This window comes from Colobus angolensis, unplaced genomic scaffold (assembly GCF_000951035.1).
Source record: "Colobus angolensis palliatus isolate OR3802 unplaced genomic scaffold, Cang.pa_1.0 Scaffold9, whole genome shotgun sequence".
In the NCBI taxonomy this organism is placed as follows: Eukaryota; Metazoa; Chordata; class Mammalia; order Primates; family Cercopithecidae; genus Colobus; species Colobus angolensis.
In genome coordinates this window covers 12,634,618-12,653,713 of record NW_012122931.1, presented here as the reverse complement: position 1 = coordinate 12,653,713, position 19,096 = coordinate 12,634,618, and the positions used below count along the sequence as shown (strand labels likewise).

General features: G+C 43.9%; 1 protein-coding gene across 1 annotated transcript; it reads right to left on the bottom strand.

Annotated features, from left to right (window-relative positions):
* Positions 1 to 8,220: 8,220 nt before the first annotated feature.
* Positions 8,221 to 18,524, bottom strand: PDCL (phosducin-like). The gene is made up of 4 exons (XM_011931420.1): positions 18,338 to 18,524; positions 16,441 to 16,617; positions 12,882 to 13,063; positions 8,221 to 10,502 (listed from the first exon to the last, which is right to left on the bottom strand). Exons 2-4 carry the CDS (start codon positions 16,610 to 16,612, stop codon positions 9,951 to 9,953), a joined length of 906 nt encoding a protein of 301 aa, XP_011786810.1. The 5' UTR covers positions 16,613 to 16,617; positions 18,338 to 18,524; the 3' UTR covers positions 8,221 to 9,950.
* Between the last annotated feature and the right edge of the window lie 572 nt (positions 18,525 to 19,096).

The following is a 19,096-nucleotide window of genomic DNA, read 5'->3' as shown; positions in this document are numbered from 1 at the left end:
CAGCACACCAACATGGCACAAGTATACATATGTAACAAACCTCCACGTTATGCACATGTACCCTAGAACTTAAAGTATAATAAAAAATAAAAATAAAGATAAATAAAATCCTAGAAATGGATCAATAGCCCAAGAAGCTGACAAAGCAAGCAGTTCAGCTCATTCTGAATCACTGATGCTTCCTCTAACTCACTCTATCCACAACTCTTCTGTCCTGCTTCTTCCACATCCTTTACCTTTACATGCCTGTCCTGTTTCCTCCTTTCTTGTCATATATGTTCCTACTTCCTTCCCTTTTTGTTCTCTGCTCTCTCACTTATCTACTATTATTTACTGGTGCCAGCCCCCATACTAGGCACCAAGACTATAAATATAGTCCTTGCCTTCACATGCAATACAAGCACACAGGTCATGATCAAAGCCAGGAGAGAAACACAATATGCTGTGGAGCAGGGGTCTCCAAGCCGCAGGCCACAGACAGGTACCAGTGCATAGCCTCTTAGTAGCCAGACCGCGCAGCAGGAGGTAAGCGGCGGGCAACTGAGCACTGCCACCTGAGCTCCTGTCAGCTCAGTGGCAGCATTCGATTCTTATAGGCATGCAAACCCTATTGTGAACTGCACATGTGAAGGATCTAGGCTGCAAGCTCCTTACAAGAATCTAATGCCTGATGATCTGAGGTGGAACAGTTTCATCCCGAAACCATCCACCACCTCTGTCCGTGGAAAAATTGTCTTCCCTAGTGCCAAAAAGTTGGGGACCACTGCTATAGAGGAAGCAATGACTTGGGTTGGAAGGGAGGGGATAGTTAAGGAAAACTCACAGAGTGTGGTAGGTTACATCATTTGCCCTGGTTCCTCACCCATTCCTGATGCCATCATATCTTTGGCCACGTAACTCTGCCCTCCAACCACGACTGGGGGCTCAGCCATGCAACTCGCTTTAGCCAGTAGGATATTAGGAAGCATGACTTTAGTAAAACTTGAAAAGTATCTGTGATATTGGCTGGGTGTGGTGGCTCACACCTGTAATCCCAACATTTAGGAGGCCAAGGCAGGCAGATCACCTGAGGTCAGGAGTTCAAGACCAGCCTGGCCAACATGGTGAAACCCTGTCTCTACTAAAAATACAAAAATTAGCCAGGCATGGTAGCACACGCCTGTGATCCCAGCTACTCAGGAGGCTGAGGCAGGAGAATCACTTGAGCCCAGGAGTTGGAGGCTACAATGAGCTGAGATTGCACTGCTGCACTCCAGCCTGGGCAACAGAGTGAGACTCCATCTCAAAAAAAGAAAAAAGTATCTGTGATATTGGGCTTGTTCGCTTGTGTTTCTCGAATTGCCATGAGAAGGACATGTCCACCCAGTCCCCTGGTCCCAAGACGAGGAAGAGAGGCACCTGGGGCGGGGCTGCTGTAGCGAAGGTGGCCTAAGCAGAGCCCTCAGCTGACCTGCAGATGTAAGAGCAAGCCCAGCCAAGATCAGCCAAGCCCCAGCTGTCCCACTGACATGAGTGATAATGAATGACTCATGTTTTAAACCACTGAATATTGGGATGGTTGTTACACAGTAATAGCAAACTGATGCAGCTCCCATAACTATTTCTGATTTTGCCTTTTTCACTGATGCAGTCTGGCTAGCCCTTTCAATATCCTGGGGGCTGACTGATCCATCAACATATACTTGCTTTCTCTGTTTGCTTTTGGGGATTTAAATGTGAGTATGTCTCTGCCCTCAAGACTAGACCAATCTACCAAGGAGTCTTTGAGGGTAAAAGTCAGGTTTTTCCACTGGCCTGGGAACTCCTGGAATAAGAGTCCCAGCTCCCCTTTTTTCAATCTCATTATCACATCCATGTCCTCACTATAGATACTGTCTCCTCTCCTGGTTGCCTTCTTTGGAGGCTGTCATTGAAACCCCCCCACACACACACACAGATTCAGTCTACACTAGAACATTTTCAGCTCATCTCTGGGGGGAAGGAAAATCGAAACTGGAAAGGCATTGGTTACTGGAAGGATGACATGAGTAAAACAAATCAAATCACCCTACATTTGGCAAAGAGCTTGATCTCACCCACACAGACACCACCACCCACCTCATTTTCTCTCCAAGGACCACAATTGGCAGGTGGAGAAACCATGTCCAAGACCATCCCCACACACATCACGAAATCACGTAAGCATAGACCTTGGAAACTACAATGACATGGTAGGAAGTTAACTCAGCATAGGCCAGATGTGGTGCCAGTGGCTTTATATTCCTTATACCATTCAATACTCATAACAATCCATTGTGGCACACATTATTGTCTCCATTTTACAGATGAGAAAATTGTGACTCAATGAGGTAACTTGCCCAAGGCTCCAAGCTAAAAAGCAGTGGAACTAATATTTGAGCACAGATCTGTCTCTGGGCAGAAATGAGGGATAGCAAAAGCACCCCCCTCACCCGATTCTGATTCCAGATCCACTCATCATGCATCAGAATCATGTGTCATGCTCATGGGAAAAGTTTTTTTTTTTTTTTTGGGTCAGAATTTCACTCTTGTTGCCCAGGCTGGAGTGCAATGGTGTGATCTTGGCTTACTGCAACCTCCACCTCCCGGGTTCAAGTGATTCTCCTGCCTCAGCCTCCCAAGTAGCTGGGATTACAGGTGCCCACCACCACGCCAAGTTAAATTTTTTGTATTTTTAGTAGAGACAGAGTTTCACCATGTTGGTCAGGCTGATCTCAAACTCCAGACCTCAGGTGATCCACCAGCCTCGGTCTCCCAAAATGCTGGGATTACAGGCATGAGCCACCGCACCTGGCCAAAATTGTTTTTAAAAAAGGAAATGGGATAAGGAAAGACTGGATGGGCTGCAGGTGCTTTCAGGCAGGTAGAAAACTGTTTGGTGTACCTAGATGACGACAAGGAACTGAGGCCTTCAGAGTAGAGGGAGAGCTACATCAAAGACAAAGTCACAGACTGTAAAAGCTGCATTTCCTGATCACCAACTGTAGTAGTCTGCTCAGCTGCCCTAAAAAAATACCACAAACTGAGTAATGATAGAAATATATCTTGTCACAGTTCTTGAGGCTGGAGGTCCACCAACACCATGGTGCCATAAGGGTTGATTTCTGGTGAGGGCTCTCTTCCTAGCTTGTAGACAGCTGCCTTCTAGCTGCATCCTAGCATGTATCTGCTCTGGGCACATGCAGAGAGCAAGGGAGCTCTGGTATCTCTTCTTATAAAGACAGTGGTCTTACTGGATTAGGTCCCCATGCTTATGATTCATTTAACCTTAGTTACCTCCTTCAGTGGCCCTATCTCCAAATATAGTCACTTGGGGGATTTGGGAATTTGTGCTAGATGGGGGACAGTTCAGTCCATAACACAAACTATGGGGCAGGCACCTTTCATCTCTTTGCAAGAGCCTTTTTGGATAAACATTATTATTGCCTGTTCATGGGTAAGGCTGCCCAGACAGTGGAAAGATTCTGAGTTCTGAGCTCTGAGTTCCTAGGTTTAAGTTCTGACTTTACTATGCGCTAACCAGATGATCTTGGGCAAATCATTTAACTAAAAAAACGAAGATAATAATACAGCTCTGGAGTGGTAAGAATTATCTAAGAAATAAATATAAACTGCTTAGAAGCTGGGCATGGTGGCTCTCACCTGTAATCCCAATACTTTGGCAGGCCAAGGTAGGAGGATTGCTTTAGTCCAGGAATTTGAGGCTGCAGTGATCTATGGCTGCACCACTGCATTCCAGTCTTGGCAACAGAGCAAGACCCTGTTTCAAAAAACAAACAAAAAAATGGAAAAACAAAGTTCTTGCTTACTCTATGACAGGTCTAGGGGACAGAGGGATTAAGTCACTGGAAACAAATGGTGGGATTGGGATTTGAAATAAAGATTGTACTCTTAACTAAGAAGCTATGTCTCCTCGAGTCACCCATCTTGCAGCATCTTAGGACTGGTGGGTGCCCCCTCACTTCCTGTTCTCTTCTGTCTCTTTTTTTCTCCCCCTTAGTTGACCATGATCTGAAAGTCAAGTGTATATATGCTGTCTTCATCAAATAGCATTTTGTTTGATTTGTTACTCATTATTTAAAGTGCGTGTATTTAACACTTTCCTGTTCTCATTCCCAAAAACAAATTATCTAACGTTATTCTTATATGGTGCTAGGTATCTCCCTCAGGCCCCAACTCTGCAGTCTGTAGCACCGCGTGGGTAATGGGAACAAAACAATTCATTCCTTCTCCTCTGCTGCCACCACGTGGTCATTTTGAGTTATAAACCGCATTTCTACAAAGCAACCAGGAGGTAACAAACTCTTTGGCAAGGCTGAGGATTTAACTTGATCTTGTTTGTCACCCGGCTCTCAGTGAGCATAGGTAGTAGACGTCTAATTAAAAATATATAACATTTATGGAAACATGATATAAGAGATGACCTTCTGCCCTATTGTGGTGAATTCCAGCCTACTCATGTTGCCTTGGGGATTTTCCCCACTGAAGGAGCATATATTAACTGATGCCAGCTCAGATCAGAGATCAGAGATGACAGGACACAGTCCCTGTCCCCAAGGAATTAACAGTCTCGTCTGTAAACAAATCCAGTTCAACTTTGGCTACCACACACGCTGAAGATGGAGTTACCCTACAGGAAAGGGAGACAGAGCTATTCAAGTCACCAGGATTTCCCATCTCACACTTCAGGAAAACTTTAAATTCTTCATTAAATTGAATTAAAATAATAGCATGACGACAACAACAGATAATTTATTGAAACATTTCTATGTGTTATGCAAGGTGCTAAGTGTATTAACGAGTATTAATCCATTGACCTCCTTTTTTCTGAGATGGAATCTCACTGTTGCCCAGGCTGGAGTGCAGTGGTGCAATCTCAGCTCACTGCAACCTCTGCCTCCCAGGTTCAAGCGATTCTCTTGCCTCAGCTCCCCCAGGTAGCTGGGATTACAGGCGTGAGCCACCACGACCATCTAATTTTTTGTATTCAGTAATGACAGGGTTTCACCATGTTGGTCAGGCTAATCTGAAACTCCTGACCTCAGGTGATCCGCTCGCCTCAGCCTCCCAAAGTGCTAGGATTACAGACGTGAGCCACTGTGCCCGGCCTCATTGACCTCTTACCCCAACTACTGTTATCCCACTTGTACAGGTGGGAAAATGGAGGCATGGCTAGTATTGGATGGACCCAGGTTTTGAGCCCTCAAACATTTTAACCAATGTCGCCATCACCTGTAAGAAGACATGTAACAGTATGACTGCCTCTCTCTGAAGAGATAGCAAAGACTTACTAAGGATCCAGAGAGGATGTGAGTAAGGTTTGAGCTGAGTTTTCAAGGATAAATAGGATTTATTTGAGTTGACAAGGGGGAAATGGGTGTTTTGTTTTGTTTTGAGACGGAAACTTGCTCTGTCACCCAGGCTGGAGTGCAGTGGTGCGATCTCGGCTCACTGCAAACTCCACCTCCCGGGTTCACGCCATTCTCCTGCCTCAGCCTCCCGAGTAGCTGGGACTACAGGCGCCCGCCACTAGGCCCAGCTAATTTTTTGTTTTTGTATTTTTAGTAGAGACGGGATTTCACTGTTTTGGCCAGGATGGTCTTGATCTCCTGACCTCATGATCCACCCACCTCGGCCTCCCAAAGTGCTGGGATTACAGGCATGAGCCACTGCGTCCGGCTGGAACTGGGGTCTTAAAGCCCTTTTTTAATAAGTGGGATCAGGGTTTTGTAGAGGATGGTTTAAAAAAAAAAAAAAAAACTGATGACATCTATGGATCTAAGGAATGTTTGCTAGCTGCCTCACCATGCTAAGAACTTTAGCTCATTGAACACTTTCAGTCACCCCATGAGATAGTTACTATGATTATCCTCACTTGGGAGATCACAGCTCAGAGACACTAAGAAATTTAACCACAAGCATTCACAATCAAAAATAAATTCTTGAGGTGGAGGGAATCGATAGGCGTGAGGCTTCTCTGAGAACACAACTTCATATTCTGCTGACTTTTAAACTGGGTAAATGTTTTATATGCTCAAAAAGGTGGAACCAAAAAGGATGTATTTTTAAAAAGCAAACGCTAGGTCAAACACAGCGGCTCACGCCTATAATCCCAGCACTTTGGGAGGCTGAGGTGGGAGGATCGCTTGAGCCCAGGAACTTGAGGTTCCAGTGAGCTGTGATTGCGCCACTGCACCCCAGCCTGGGCAACAAAGTGAAACCCTGTGTCCTAAAAATGAAATGAAATGAAAATAAAGAAAATCACCTTTATGCATACCCCAATGTAATAATTTGGTTCAGGCAAGGATGCCAAAACTATTAGGTGAAACGTTATTGCAAGAAGAGTCTCAAAGTATCACAACACAGATTTCTTTCTGCTAACAAAGGGGAAATAATTTTACAATACGAAGATTTGTTATTCACCACCTTAACCAGGTGATTAAACTTAGCATCACCAAGCTGACATCAGATACTCCCTGACTTACTACACAACATCACCTCTCTGGTTGTATTATTGCCAAAAATAAGGAAACAATCTGAGAAGTCAGAAATTGGAGCATTTTATGACAGTTGTGCCTTTAAAAAGCCACAGCAGAAGGGTGGCCAGGCTGCCAAGTGGGCTGGACACGATGGGCTAAGCCCAGGCTTAGGCCCATCCCCAGCCACCTAAATGAATAAATGATAAAACTCACTGATTAAGACTGGGTGTGGTGGCTCATGCCTGTAATCCCAGCACTGTGGGAGGCCTAGGCGGGGAGATCACTTGAGGTCAGGAGTTTGAAGCCAGCCTGGCCAACATAGTGAAACCCCATCTCTACTAAAAAAAAATATATACGAAAATTAGCCGCGTGTAGTGGCACACCTGTAATCCCAGCTACTCAGAAGGCTGAGGCAGGGGAATCGCTTGAACCTGGGAGGCAGGGGTTACAATGAGCCGAGATCGTGCCACTGCACCTCCCAGCCTGGGCGACAGAGCAAGACTCTATCTCCAAAAAGAAAAAAAAAAAAAGGCCGGGCGCGGTAGCTCAAGCCTGTAATCCCAGCACTTTGGGAGCCCAAGGCGGGCGGATCACGAGGTCAGGAGATCGAGACCATCCTGGCTAACACTGTGAAACCCCGTTTCTACTAAAAATACAAAAAATTAGCCAGGCGTGGTGGTGGGCGCCTGTGGTCCCAGCTACTTAAAGGGCTGAGGCAGGAGAATGACGTGAACCTGGGAGGCTGAGGTTGCAGTGAGCTGAGATCACGCCACTGCACTCCAGCCTGGGCGAGAGAGTGAGACTCCATCTCCAAAAAAGAAAGGTCTAGGATTTCTCCATTACCATTTCATGTCTGTTTACTTTTCTTTTTTTTTTTTTTTTTGAGACAGGGTCTCTGTCGCCCAGGTTGGAGTGCAATCATGGTTCACTGCAGCCTTGACCTCCCAAGCTCAAGAGATCCTCCTGACTCAGCCTCCCAAGTAGCTGGGACTACAGGTACACCACCATGCCCAGCTAATTGTTTCTATTTTTTGTAGAGATGAGGTCTCACTATGTCTGCCTCAGCCTCCCAAACTGCTGGGATTATAGGCATGAACCACCACACCCAGCCCTACTGTATTTTAGAACTTCTATTCTTGAAAAGCAAAGTCAAGTTCCCTATAAGTGCATAATATATTCTCATTTTCAACGAGAACAGAAGATGGTTTGTAAAAGCTATTTTTAAGTGTCTCTATTTGCCCAGTAATTCCTCTTCTAGAAATCTATGAGAATAATTCAACATATAGCCCAAAACACAAAGGCATTAAGTGTTCAGCAAACACTGAGAATCTAAATATCCAATATAAAGAGATTGGTTAGGCTGTGCAGGGTGTTCACACCTGTAATCCTGGTATTTTGGGAGGCTGAGGCAGGCAGATCACCTGAGGTCAGGAGTTAAGAGACCAGCCTGGTCAACATGGTGAAACCCCATCTCCAGTAAAAATACCAAAATTAGCCAGTCCCCAGCATGTGCCTGTAGTCCCAGCTACTCAGGGGGCTGAGGCAGGAGAACTGCTTGAACCCAGGAGGTGGAGGTTGCAGTGAGCCGAGATCACCCTATTGTACTCCAGCCTGGGTGACAGAGCGAGTCTCCATCTCAAAGAAAACAAACAAAATAAATAAATAAAAATAGAGAGACTGGTTAAATAAATTATTGTATATCCAAATGATGAAATATTATGAAGCCACTGAAAATTATTTATTTAGAATTTTGGAAACATCACAGTATTTATAAAACAATACTAAATAAGGAAGAGCACAGAACTAAATTCAATAAGTACTGAATGTTTTTTAAAATATTGAAAAAAAGACTGAAAGGAAATAAGCTAGACTAATAATTCCCTGTTTCTAATAATTTTCTATACATTCCACATTCCACCCTTTCTACTACAATGAGCCTTCTTAGTCAAAAAAAAAAAAAATGCACTCTGTTGATTAAATACAGCAAATACTTTCAAGACCCTTTTAATTAGTCAATTCCTGAAAATCCAGGAAAATCAAAATTGTGAATTTTAAGGCTAATATTTAATTCCAGATTACATTTCCCCGACCCTAGAATATGTATTTTTGAAGTAAAAAAGCAAAAGGAAAAAAACTCAAATGATAGTTATTATAAATACATAGAAAAAAAGGCTATAAAAATGACTACAAATATGACAACAGGGATTAATTTTGGTTGGTGGAATTATATGGCTTTTAAGTCTTAACAGTGTTTATTATATTTTCTACAATGAACATCCATCACTTTTGTAATTTAAAAAAAGTGTTTGCTATCTTTTTAAGAGACAACCATCAAGCAAATTATATCACATCTATATGATGGAATATTAACAGACATTAAAAAAAGTTGCAGAATATTTAATAATATGAAAAAAGGTCTGATATATTATTAGCTGGCCATACTATAAAACAGTATGTTCAGAATGATCCCATTGTTTTGTTTAAAAACAAACAAAATATCTACATATACACAGAAAACACCTTGGCAGGAAATAGACCAAAATATTAATAGTGTTTTATTCTAGGTAGTAGGTAGTAGGATATTTTAATTTTCTTATTTTTGCTTCTGTTTTGGTCAATTTTCCTCTACTGAATATGAATTATTTTTCCAATATGCAAAAAAAAACAAAAAGTTTAAAAAAAAAATCTAGGTTAAACAAAAAGTTACCTTGTTAAACAAAAAAGAGACAAAGACAAGCAGGGCATCTTACTGAAAGATCCTCCTTTACAAAGATTTCCAGCCCCACTCCAGCTCTAATGTTTAAATCCATAAACTACTCATCTTCCAACATCACCAAGTCAGTAAGCATCGACCCTTCCTGCTGTTCCAGACTTAGTAATGCTGGAGGAAGACATCAAATCCAGCAGCAGAGGCCACCCCTCAGGACCGGGTGCGGTGACTCACACCTTTAAACAAGACCCCAGTGGGGGAAAAAAAAAAATCTAACCACCGTCTAGAGCTATGGAACTGATTACAAGTAAATATAATTTACCATCATTTGATTAAGAAAATGCACTATTTACACTGCAAATAACACACACTACCTACAGAATTATACTCTTGGACTTGGCAGAAACCTCTGAGACCATCTGAAGACAATTTCCAAGACATTGTTTTTAGGATGCTTTGTAAATATTGACTGGAAACAATAACAGAGATGTCTTGCCAGAGAATCTTAAGTAAACAGTTCAAAAGCCTGGCTTCCTGTTTATACAATTGTTAAGTCACCTTATTGCTGGCTACAAGGTTATTCAGCATTCTGATTTAATCTAAGAATTTCTTGATGTTACGCATAATAAAAGGGACTACAAAGAACAGCTGAAAAGCCAGAAGACAAAGAAGGAACAAAAATAAACAATGACATATGTATTCCAACCCAAACAATGAGAAATCTATGCAACTAGACTATCAGTTCAATCTATTTCTAGGTCGCTATCCTCACTGTGACAGGTGGCAGAGTTACGCACAGATGTGAGCACCAACACTTCCTTTTCTGGGAGTAATCCAAATTCCTGGAGAAAAGCTTCAAGGTCCACAGCAAAGAAATCATCCCCCAGCTGGTCAGTAACACGAACAAAATTGCCGATCAATTCACCCCCCTTATAGATCAGCAGGGCAGGAAGGGCATTCCTGGTGAACCGACTGCTGGCACCAATAACTGAGCTCTTCACCCTGCAGAACTTGACAGCTGGGTACTCTGCGGCAAGGCAGATCATGCAACCATTCATGGCTTCGGTCCCTGGAATGCCATCCTCATAAATATGAACCATGATGACAATGCTTTTCTGTTCTTTATCAATCATGTCTAAAAACCCTTCTCCACTGGAGATCTCAAAAACCTGCTTGAATTGGGGCCCCTTGTGAAGCTGCTGCCGCATCTCTTCCATTCGCTGCTTCCGGTACTGCTGCAGAAACTCCTCATCATCTTGGTCCTCATTCATCATGGCAAACTCCTTCAGAGTCATCTGCAGCAGGACCAGCAAGTGAGCATAAATATGAAAACTGAACACTGGTGATAACAGTTAATATGGGCCAGGTGTGGTGGCTCACGCATGTAATCCTAGTACTTTGGGAGGGCGAGACGGGTGGATCACTTGAAGTCAGGAGTTCAAGACCAGCCTGACCAACATGGCAAAACCCCATCTCTCCTAAAATAATAATAATAAAATAAAAAATAAAAAAAGTTAGCTGGGCATGGTGGTGTGCACCTGTGGTCCCAGCTACTTGGGAGGCTGAGGCACAAGAATCACTTGAACCTGGGAGGCGCAGGCTGCAGTGAGCCAAGATCACACCACTGCACTCCAACCTGGGCGACAGGGGGATACCCTGTCTCCAAAAAAGCATAAAACAATAAAACAGTTAACATGTACTACATGCTGATAATATATGAGGCACCATGCTAAGTACTCTACATGCATTATATCTCACTGAATTCCATAACTCCATCAGGAAGTGCTTTTAATAGCCCCACTTTACAAACAAGGTTCCAAAACTTGACATTATTTGAACAAGTTAACCCAGTAAGCATAAGACCAGGACTCAAACTAGATTTTTTAAACCCATGTTTTTAACTACAATATCACATTGCCTCTCAATCCAAATAGGTGCATCATATAATCTCACTTCATGAGCTTTTTACTTTTTGTCAGTCTTGACAATATTTTATCTACCATGTTTTTTTTTTTTTTTTAAAGATAACGAGACATTACAGAATTTTAAAAAGAACTCTCAAAACCCCTGCCCCACACCATCCCCAAACACACACACACAGTCATATGGACTCTAAAAATTCTTTTTATTACCAGTCATACTAAAATAGTTTTGCTTTTATAGCAGCAGCTGTGGGTGTACCAATTAAGCTATAACCTGCTTTCAAGACTTAGCACGATTATAAGTATTTCCTCATGTTTCCAAATATTTTTATGAAATCATATATAATGTGTCACTTTGCTTAACCACTTCCCTAATTCTGCCAGATAGTTTCCAGTTCTGTTCTACTGCAGATAAATCAGTAGGACAGGAACAGCCTCTCTCAAGACTGATTCGTGTGATGATATGATGTTGCCTCATTCTGGCCTCTCACCTCGGTATAAGGAAGCAGCTGTGAGCAGAACACACAATGCCCGAGAGACAGCTCAAGCTACGAAAGCATCTTCCCTCTGCCCCGGTGCAGCAAGACATCCCCGCTCCTCTCATAAATCCTAACTCTGCCTAATGTTGCATAGATTAAGAGACCACACTAGATCAGAACACATGTTGTTACTATATCATAACCAGCAACATTCTGAGTTCACTATTTTACTTATTGCCAATGTTTCTCCCATCTCATAGCCCTCCACTTCAACTCAGTCTGCCACAGTGGCTTCTTCTGACCTACTGAAGTCTTTGGCTAAGTGTCATGTCCTAAAATCAGCCTCCTGGTCAAGGTGAATGATTCCCAGCTTAATCCTCTTATCTGCTCCCTGATCCTGTGTGGTATTTTAGCTTTGGGCCATAACTAAATGATCTCATGCACTCACAGACATTCATCCGCAGTCAGAGGGCATCCAGGGAAACAGTGAATCCCTTTTAATACTGATAGGATAAGAGGCCATCAGGGGTCGGACACCACGGCTCACGCCCGTAATCCTAGCATTTTGGGAGGCTACCGTGGAAGGGTCACTTGAGCTCAGGAGTTCTTAGACCAGCCTGGGCAACAGAGACCCTGTCTCTATTAAAAAAAAAAAAAAAAAAAATCAGGGACCTACTTCCAAATATCTTCCAGAGTGTCTGTCTGTTTGCTTATTATAATGCCTCCTTAGAATAAATTCTCATGAACAGGCTTCAGATGAAACAACATCATGGAAAAAACAGGAATATCTGGGTTAGAACCCTAACTCCTACTAGAATTTACCAGTTGCATTGCCCTGAACAAGCCTCTAATGCCCTCTAAGCATTGCTTCTATCATCTGTAAGAAGGGGATAATACCACCACCCTCAGAGGGTTATTTCTGGCCCAAGATAAAACCTCAATAAAAGAAGGGAAACTAAAATTTACTGAGCACTTTCAATGGGCCAAACACTGTGATGGGCATATTAACCACATAGCCCTGTACGGGGAGGATACCGACATCATTTAACCATTGAAACACCAGATTCGGAAGAGAAGAGACTTTCCCACAGTCACTAGTAGCAGAACTGAGATTCAAAGCTGGGTGTGTTTGAGTTTTGACAGGGCTCTATGATTTCTCCTGCACTGCACAACTTCTTGGAGGTCAAATCAAGCATTCTCCATCTCTTGAATCACTCACCCACCTCTAGCAGCCACAGCAGCCTCTAAGAAAAGCCTGGGTACTGCTAATTACCTTCCCACTGATCTTCTCCTGGAGGTCTTTCTGTTTCTGTTGCTCCTCCTCTTCATCCAGATGGGACCTGCAAGTCATTGACAGCTTCTTGATCAGCCTTTCCATCTCCCGACACTGCTCCTCCTTCTGCTCCGTCTCCAATTGCTTGAAGCGGCGCCAGTCATTGATCACACCTTTTGGGCCTGAGTAGGGTGAACACGGATGTGACCAAGGAGAATGGGCAAGGAATTATGGACCACCTCACATCTGTAAGTAGGAGTTCACATCTACCTGAAGCTTGCTTCATCTATTGCACAATTATCATAGGGACTCTGTGCACTCTGCCACAGGGCAGAGTGACCCATACACAATGACGTGCCCTGCAACAGTCTGCAACAAGGGCCAAGCTAATGCCCGACATTAGGAGATGAGTTTAAAAAATTATACTCTACCTACTGAAAGGAAAATAAAGCAACTCTTAGAATAAAGCAGCTCTATGTTTCCTGCCATTAAAGATATTCCAAATATATCAGGTTATTACAAAAGCAAAATGTAGACTATCATAGTATAATCCTCTAGTTTCTATAAAAAAAGAACTGTATGTATGTACCTAATTTATGTACATAGACATGCATACACGTTTGTGTATACACTTGTATGTTCATAGAAAAAGAGTTTGCAGGATATGTAAACTGTGAACAGTGGTTGTCTCCAGGTAGTAGGATCTAAGGGGCTGGTGACAGAGATCTTTTACATTTTTTTTCTGTACTTCTATATTATCTGAATTTTTTTTTTTTTCTTTTTTTTTGAGATGGAGTCTCACTCTGTGGCCCCGGCTGGAGTGCAATGGCACGATCTCGGCTCACTGCAACCTACGCCTCCTGGGTTCAAGCGAGCCTCCTGCCTCAGTTTCCCGAGTAGCTGGGACTACAGGCATGCGCCACCATGCCCAGTGTTCTTAGTACAGACAGGGTTTCACCATGTTGGCCAGGATGGTCTCCAACTCCTGACCTCAGGTGATTCACCTGTCTCAGCCTCCCAAAGTGCTGGGATGACAGGTGTGAGCCACCGCACCTGGCCTCTGAATTTTTTATAACAAGATTGTGGCAGGTTGTGTTACTGTTCTGTTATTCAAGCTACCCTTAACCCCCACCATGCCCTGTGCTGCTGAAGGACTTATATGTCCTTGCCCCTTGTTATGTGACTTATAGTACCTCCTGTGGGATGAGTACATATATCCCCAGCCCATTGATGCTGGGCTTGACTGTGTGACTTGCTGGCCAATAGGATTGTGAGCAAACATGAAGTATGCCATGTCTGAGCAAAACAAAAAGTATGACGTGTATGAGTCATTCCATGCTTCCAACAGCTCCTCTCTTGCTCTCTATGCTTCACCATGAAAACGGTATGTCCCAAATACAGGAACACAGCCAAATTGAGGCTGTTACTCCTTCAGCCTAGCTCCTGGATGAAAGAACATATGAAGCATAAGCAGAGCTGCCATTGACCTATAGGCTGCATGTAACATGAATGAGATATAAACCTTTGTTGTCATAAGCCACTAAAGCTTTGGAGTCTTTTGTTACCACAGAAAAAAAATAAATCTATATGAAGACAACTTTCAAATGCTCCCAAAAAATACTTGAAAGACTTGAATAAATGGAAATGCAATATCATGTTCCTGAACAGACATACTCAACATCACAAAAGTGCCAATTATCCCTAAACTAATCTATATATTTAATGCATTCCCAATGAAAATACATGAACACATATATGTGTCCAGCTCCTAAATTTCCCTTGGAAAAAATAAAGCAAAAGTTAATTGAAGAGGGTCTAGCCTTACCAAATACTAAAATATAACATTACAATAATTAAAAACAGTATGACACAGCCCAGTAAAAGACCAATCAATGGAAGAGACTACATAGTACAGCTAAAGACCCAACATAAACAGATAAATTCAGTACATAATAAAAGTGACATCTCAAGATAATAAAGATGGCTTATTCACTAAGCGGCACTGAAACAACTGAGTAGCAATCTAAAAAAAATTAAACTGGAGCCCTACTGCACCCTGCATCAAAGTGAATTCCACATGAATCAATATTTAAGTGTAAAAAATGAAATTACAAAAATACTAATGAAAAAAAGTATAGAAGAACCTTTTTTTTTTTTTTTTTTTTTGGAGACAGAGTCTTACTCTGTTGCCTAGGCTGGAGTACAGTGGCATGATCTTGGCTCACTGCAACCTCTGCCTCCAGGGTTCAAGCAGTTCTCCCACCTCAGCCTCCTGAGTAGCTAGGCCTACAGGCGCATGCCGCCACACCCAGCTAATTTTTTGTATTTTAGTAGAGACAGGGTTTCACTGTGTTGCCCAGGCTGGTCTTGAACTCGTGAGCTCAGGCAATCCACCCACCTGGATCTCCCAGTGTTAGGATTACAGGCGTGAGCCACTGTGTCCAGCCAGGAGAACCTTTTTATACAGCAAAGTGAGGCCCTTTATAAAGTAGGGTGAAGAAAAGCCTTTTAAGTAAAAAGCAAAATTAAAAAACTATAAAATACTTTTAAGTACATAAAAATAAAATTTTTCATTCAGGAAAAGAACATAAAGTCAAAAGACAACAAGAAACTGAAATATTTACAACTCATATCACAGATTAATTTCCTTTATAGCTCCCCAAGAAAAAAAGACTAATCATGTAATTTTTTAAATGAGCAAAGGATATAAAAATCTCTCTTAAAATTATGAAAAGAAGTTTAAGTTCCCTCTTAAAAAGACATATGGGCCCAGTGCATTGGTTCGTGCCTATGGGAGGCTGAGACGGGATGACTGCTTGAGGTCAGCAGTGTGAGGCCAGCCTGGGCAACAAAGTGAGACCCCATCTCTACAAAAAATAAATAAATAAACTAGCTGGGCACGGTAGCAAGCGCCTGTGGTCCCAGCTACATGTGGTCCCAGCTTTTTAAGAAAGGAACCTCATGGAAGCTGAGGCAGAAAGATCATTTGAGCCCAGGAGGTTGAGGCTGCAGTGAGCCATTATGGCACCAAGGCACTCCAGCCTGAACGACAAGGTGAGAACTTGCCTTTAAAAAAAAAAAAAAAAAAAGGTGGCAGGGGCAGAAATAAACCTACAATGAATTACTACAATAACAAAGATCAATGAGTTTCATAACACAGTAGCACGACAAACATATGGAGAAACACAGATTGCTGATTAAACTATAAATTACTGCCACCTCAACTGATAGCAATTTGACAGTATCAAAAGGTACAAGTGTAAATATGCCATTTTTAGGAATTTGTACTACCCATACACTCATACTTGTGATTTATGAGATATCAAACTATTAATATGAGATGCAGGATTCAAACCCAGGCCAGTCTGTGTTCATTACCATGCTACTATGCAGATACATTTGTATTGTGCGCTAAAAGCCTAGAAGCACACATAATGAAAAGACTAGGTTATCTCTGAAAGTGGGACCAGAGTTAAAAATGATCAGGAGACTTCTAATTAATATGTATTTAATGTACATTTTTTTAAGCCTGTTCCCAGAGCCCAGCGTTTCTCAGTACCTGTGTTAACTGAGATGCCTTCGCCTGCCAGCTCAGCTTCTGCAGGAACAGAACTGCTGGCCGGGGCACCTCTGCCTGGATCCTTGTCCTCGTGGTCACTGTCCTCATCCTCACTGCTGCTGTAGTAGTACTGCAGTTTCTCCCCCAGCAACTTATCATCAAGGGTGGTCATGGTGCCTGGAAAAAGAAAGCATATCAGGTTCTTTGCTGATTTGAGCCAGATAGACATGAATTTGAAGCATAGGGGGCTCGCCTGTGCTGAGATACTACAATTTACAGCACACTAAAAATGATTATTTTCATAACTAGAATCTTAACAAATCCCTACCGTTACCCTATGTGTTAGGGTTTATCACCCTCTTTAACAGAAGGTGAAACTGAAGCTCAGATAAAGGAAGTATCTTCACCAAGCTTAACAGCGAATGGTGGAGCTGGGACCAGACCCCAGAGATTCCTGACTCCAAGAGCCTGAGGTATAAATTACTCTCGTCTGAGTAAGTGTACAAGCCACCTGCACTGGCTCGGAGGAATCTACTGAGTAGTGGTTTTATCTGTGCTTCTAGTTTTCCCACCAGCTAAGACTGCTGCCTAATTGAAAAACTCGGTAACTATCCCTAGGAAAAACTTCAAAAAGAGGCACCAAGAGTACAATGCTGAGTCACTATTTGTCTAGGCAATCACTCTCTGTCACCGGCCTTCAACCTCTCAGACAACACCCTGAGGGCTTGGATGGATGGTTCTGAAACCCTACCTATTCTGACAGGTTAAAAGAAGAGCCCATACAAAGATTTTAATAACTCCCAAGGGTTTAAAGGACCATGATGGCCTGGATCGCGCCGGTAATCCCAGCACTTAGGGAGGCCAAGGCGGGAGGATCACTTGAGACCAGGAATTCGAGACCAGCCTGGCTAACATGGTGAAGTTGTCTCTACTGGTTAATAAAAAAAAATAGCCAGATGTGGTGGCGGGGGTCTGTTTTCCCAGCTACTCAGGAGGCTGAGGCACGACAATCGCTTGAACCCAGGAGGCGGAGGTTGCAGTGAGCCGAGATCACGCCACTGCTCTCCAGCCTGGGAGACGGAGCGAGACTCTGTCTCAAAAATAAAAACTAAAAAAATAAAGGACCAGGCTTCTGCATCAGAAGCAGCCAAGGGCATTCTGATGAAAAGATGCAGCTTAGCCCCCAGAGGCCTGCTTGAGAATTCAGCAAGAACGCGGCTGGCGGGGAGGAACCCTTCTAGTACTCCTTCCCCTAAGCAGTCCTACATTATGCTGCCTTAAAGATTTATCACCGGACCTATCATACCCCATTTACAAAGTGACTCTCTCCTACGGGGCAAGTAGTTCTTGACAGTAGGGACCTCTAGTCACTGTCTTCATCCCCAACGCCCAGCACAATGCCGCTGCACAATTTGCTAAACCAGCAGCCTGGGTCAACGGGAGAATCGGAGGACTCCAGCAGTCAGATGCAAAGGAGACAGGGATCATGGAGAGATAGGTGGAGGTGCCAGGAAGGGACAACACCAAACTTAAGGGACAAGGAGGTACCAGGAATGGGCCAAGCGAGGGGCACACCGGCGGCGGAGAGGAGGGAAGGAGTTGCGCTCCTGAGGGAGGGACCGCTGCGGGTAAAAGACGAGGGCGGGCCCCGTGAAGACAAGAGCAGAGGAGGCGGGGTCCCCGGAAGGGAAGCGGAGGGGTGTGTCGAGCTTTTGGGGGAAACCTGGAAGAGCCCGAGGGAGGTGGAGCCAGAGGACCAAAGGGGACGAGGAAGACGCGGAGACCCTGGGGGTCGAGACAGCACGAAGAAGAGGGAATTTTACCCAAGCTCGCCAACCCCACTCCCTCCCGTAGTCCACGGCCGCTGCTGCTTTCCAGTGGGCCCCAATGCAGTTACCCGGCCTAGCTCGCTCCGGATCCCCTTGGGCCAGCAGCTCCGGGCGTCGGAAGAAATGGAGTACTCACTTAAGAGGAAGAGCAGTGGGTCAGCGCCCTGAGCGCTAAAGAGACAAGCCGCCGGAGCCCGACTGCGCGGACCAATGAGGCGGCCTTCCTGCGTCGTGGCGGACGCGCATTGTCCAATCAGAAGCCGCTACTCCAAGCTGCGGGACGGCGGAGAAGCTACGGGTCCTACCTTGGAACAAAACACCTCGACAACAACGCGCTCCTAATTGCTTTGTTTTGGTTTTAATCTGGACAACGAAGAAGTGAATTGTATGGCCCAGCGTCAAACAATAAGAAAAATGTATTCACAGGCCGGGCGCGGTGGCTCACGCCTGTAATGCCAACACTTTAGGAGGCCGAGGCGGGCGGATCACTTAAAGTCGGGAGTTCAAGACCAGCCTGGCCAACGCGGTGAAACCCCGTCTCTACTAAAAATACAATAATTAGCCGGGCGTGGTAGCTGACGCCTGTAATCCTAGCTACTCGGCAGGAGAATCGCTTAAACCCAGAAGGCGGAAGTTGAAGTGGGCCGAGATTGCGCCACTGCACTCCAGCCTGGGCGACAGAGCCAGACTGTCTCAAAGAAAAAGAAAAAAGAAAAAAAGAAAAGAAAAATGTGCCGGGCGCGGTGGCTCAAGCCTGTAATCCCAGCACTTTGGGAGGCCGAGACGGGCGGATCACGAGGTCAGGAGATCGAGACCATCCTGGCTAA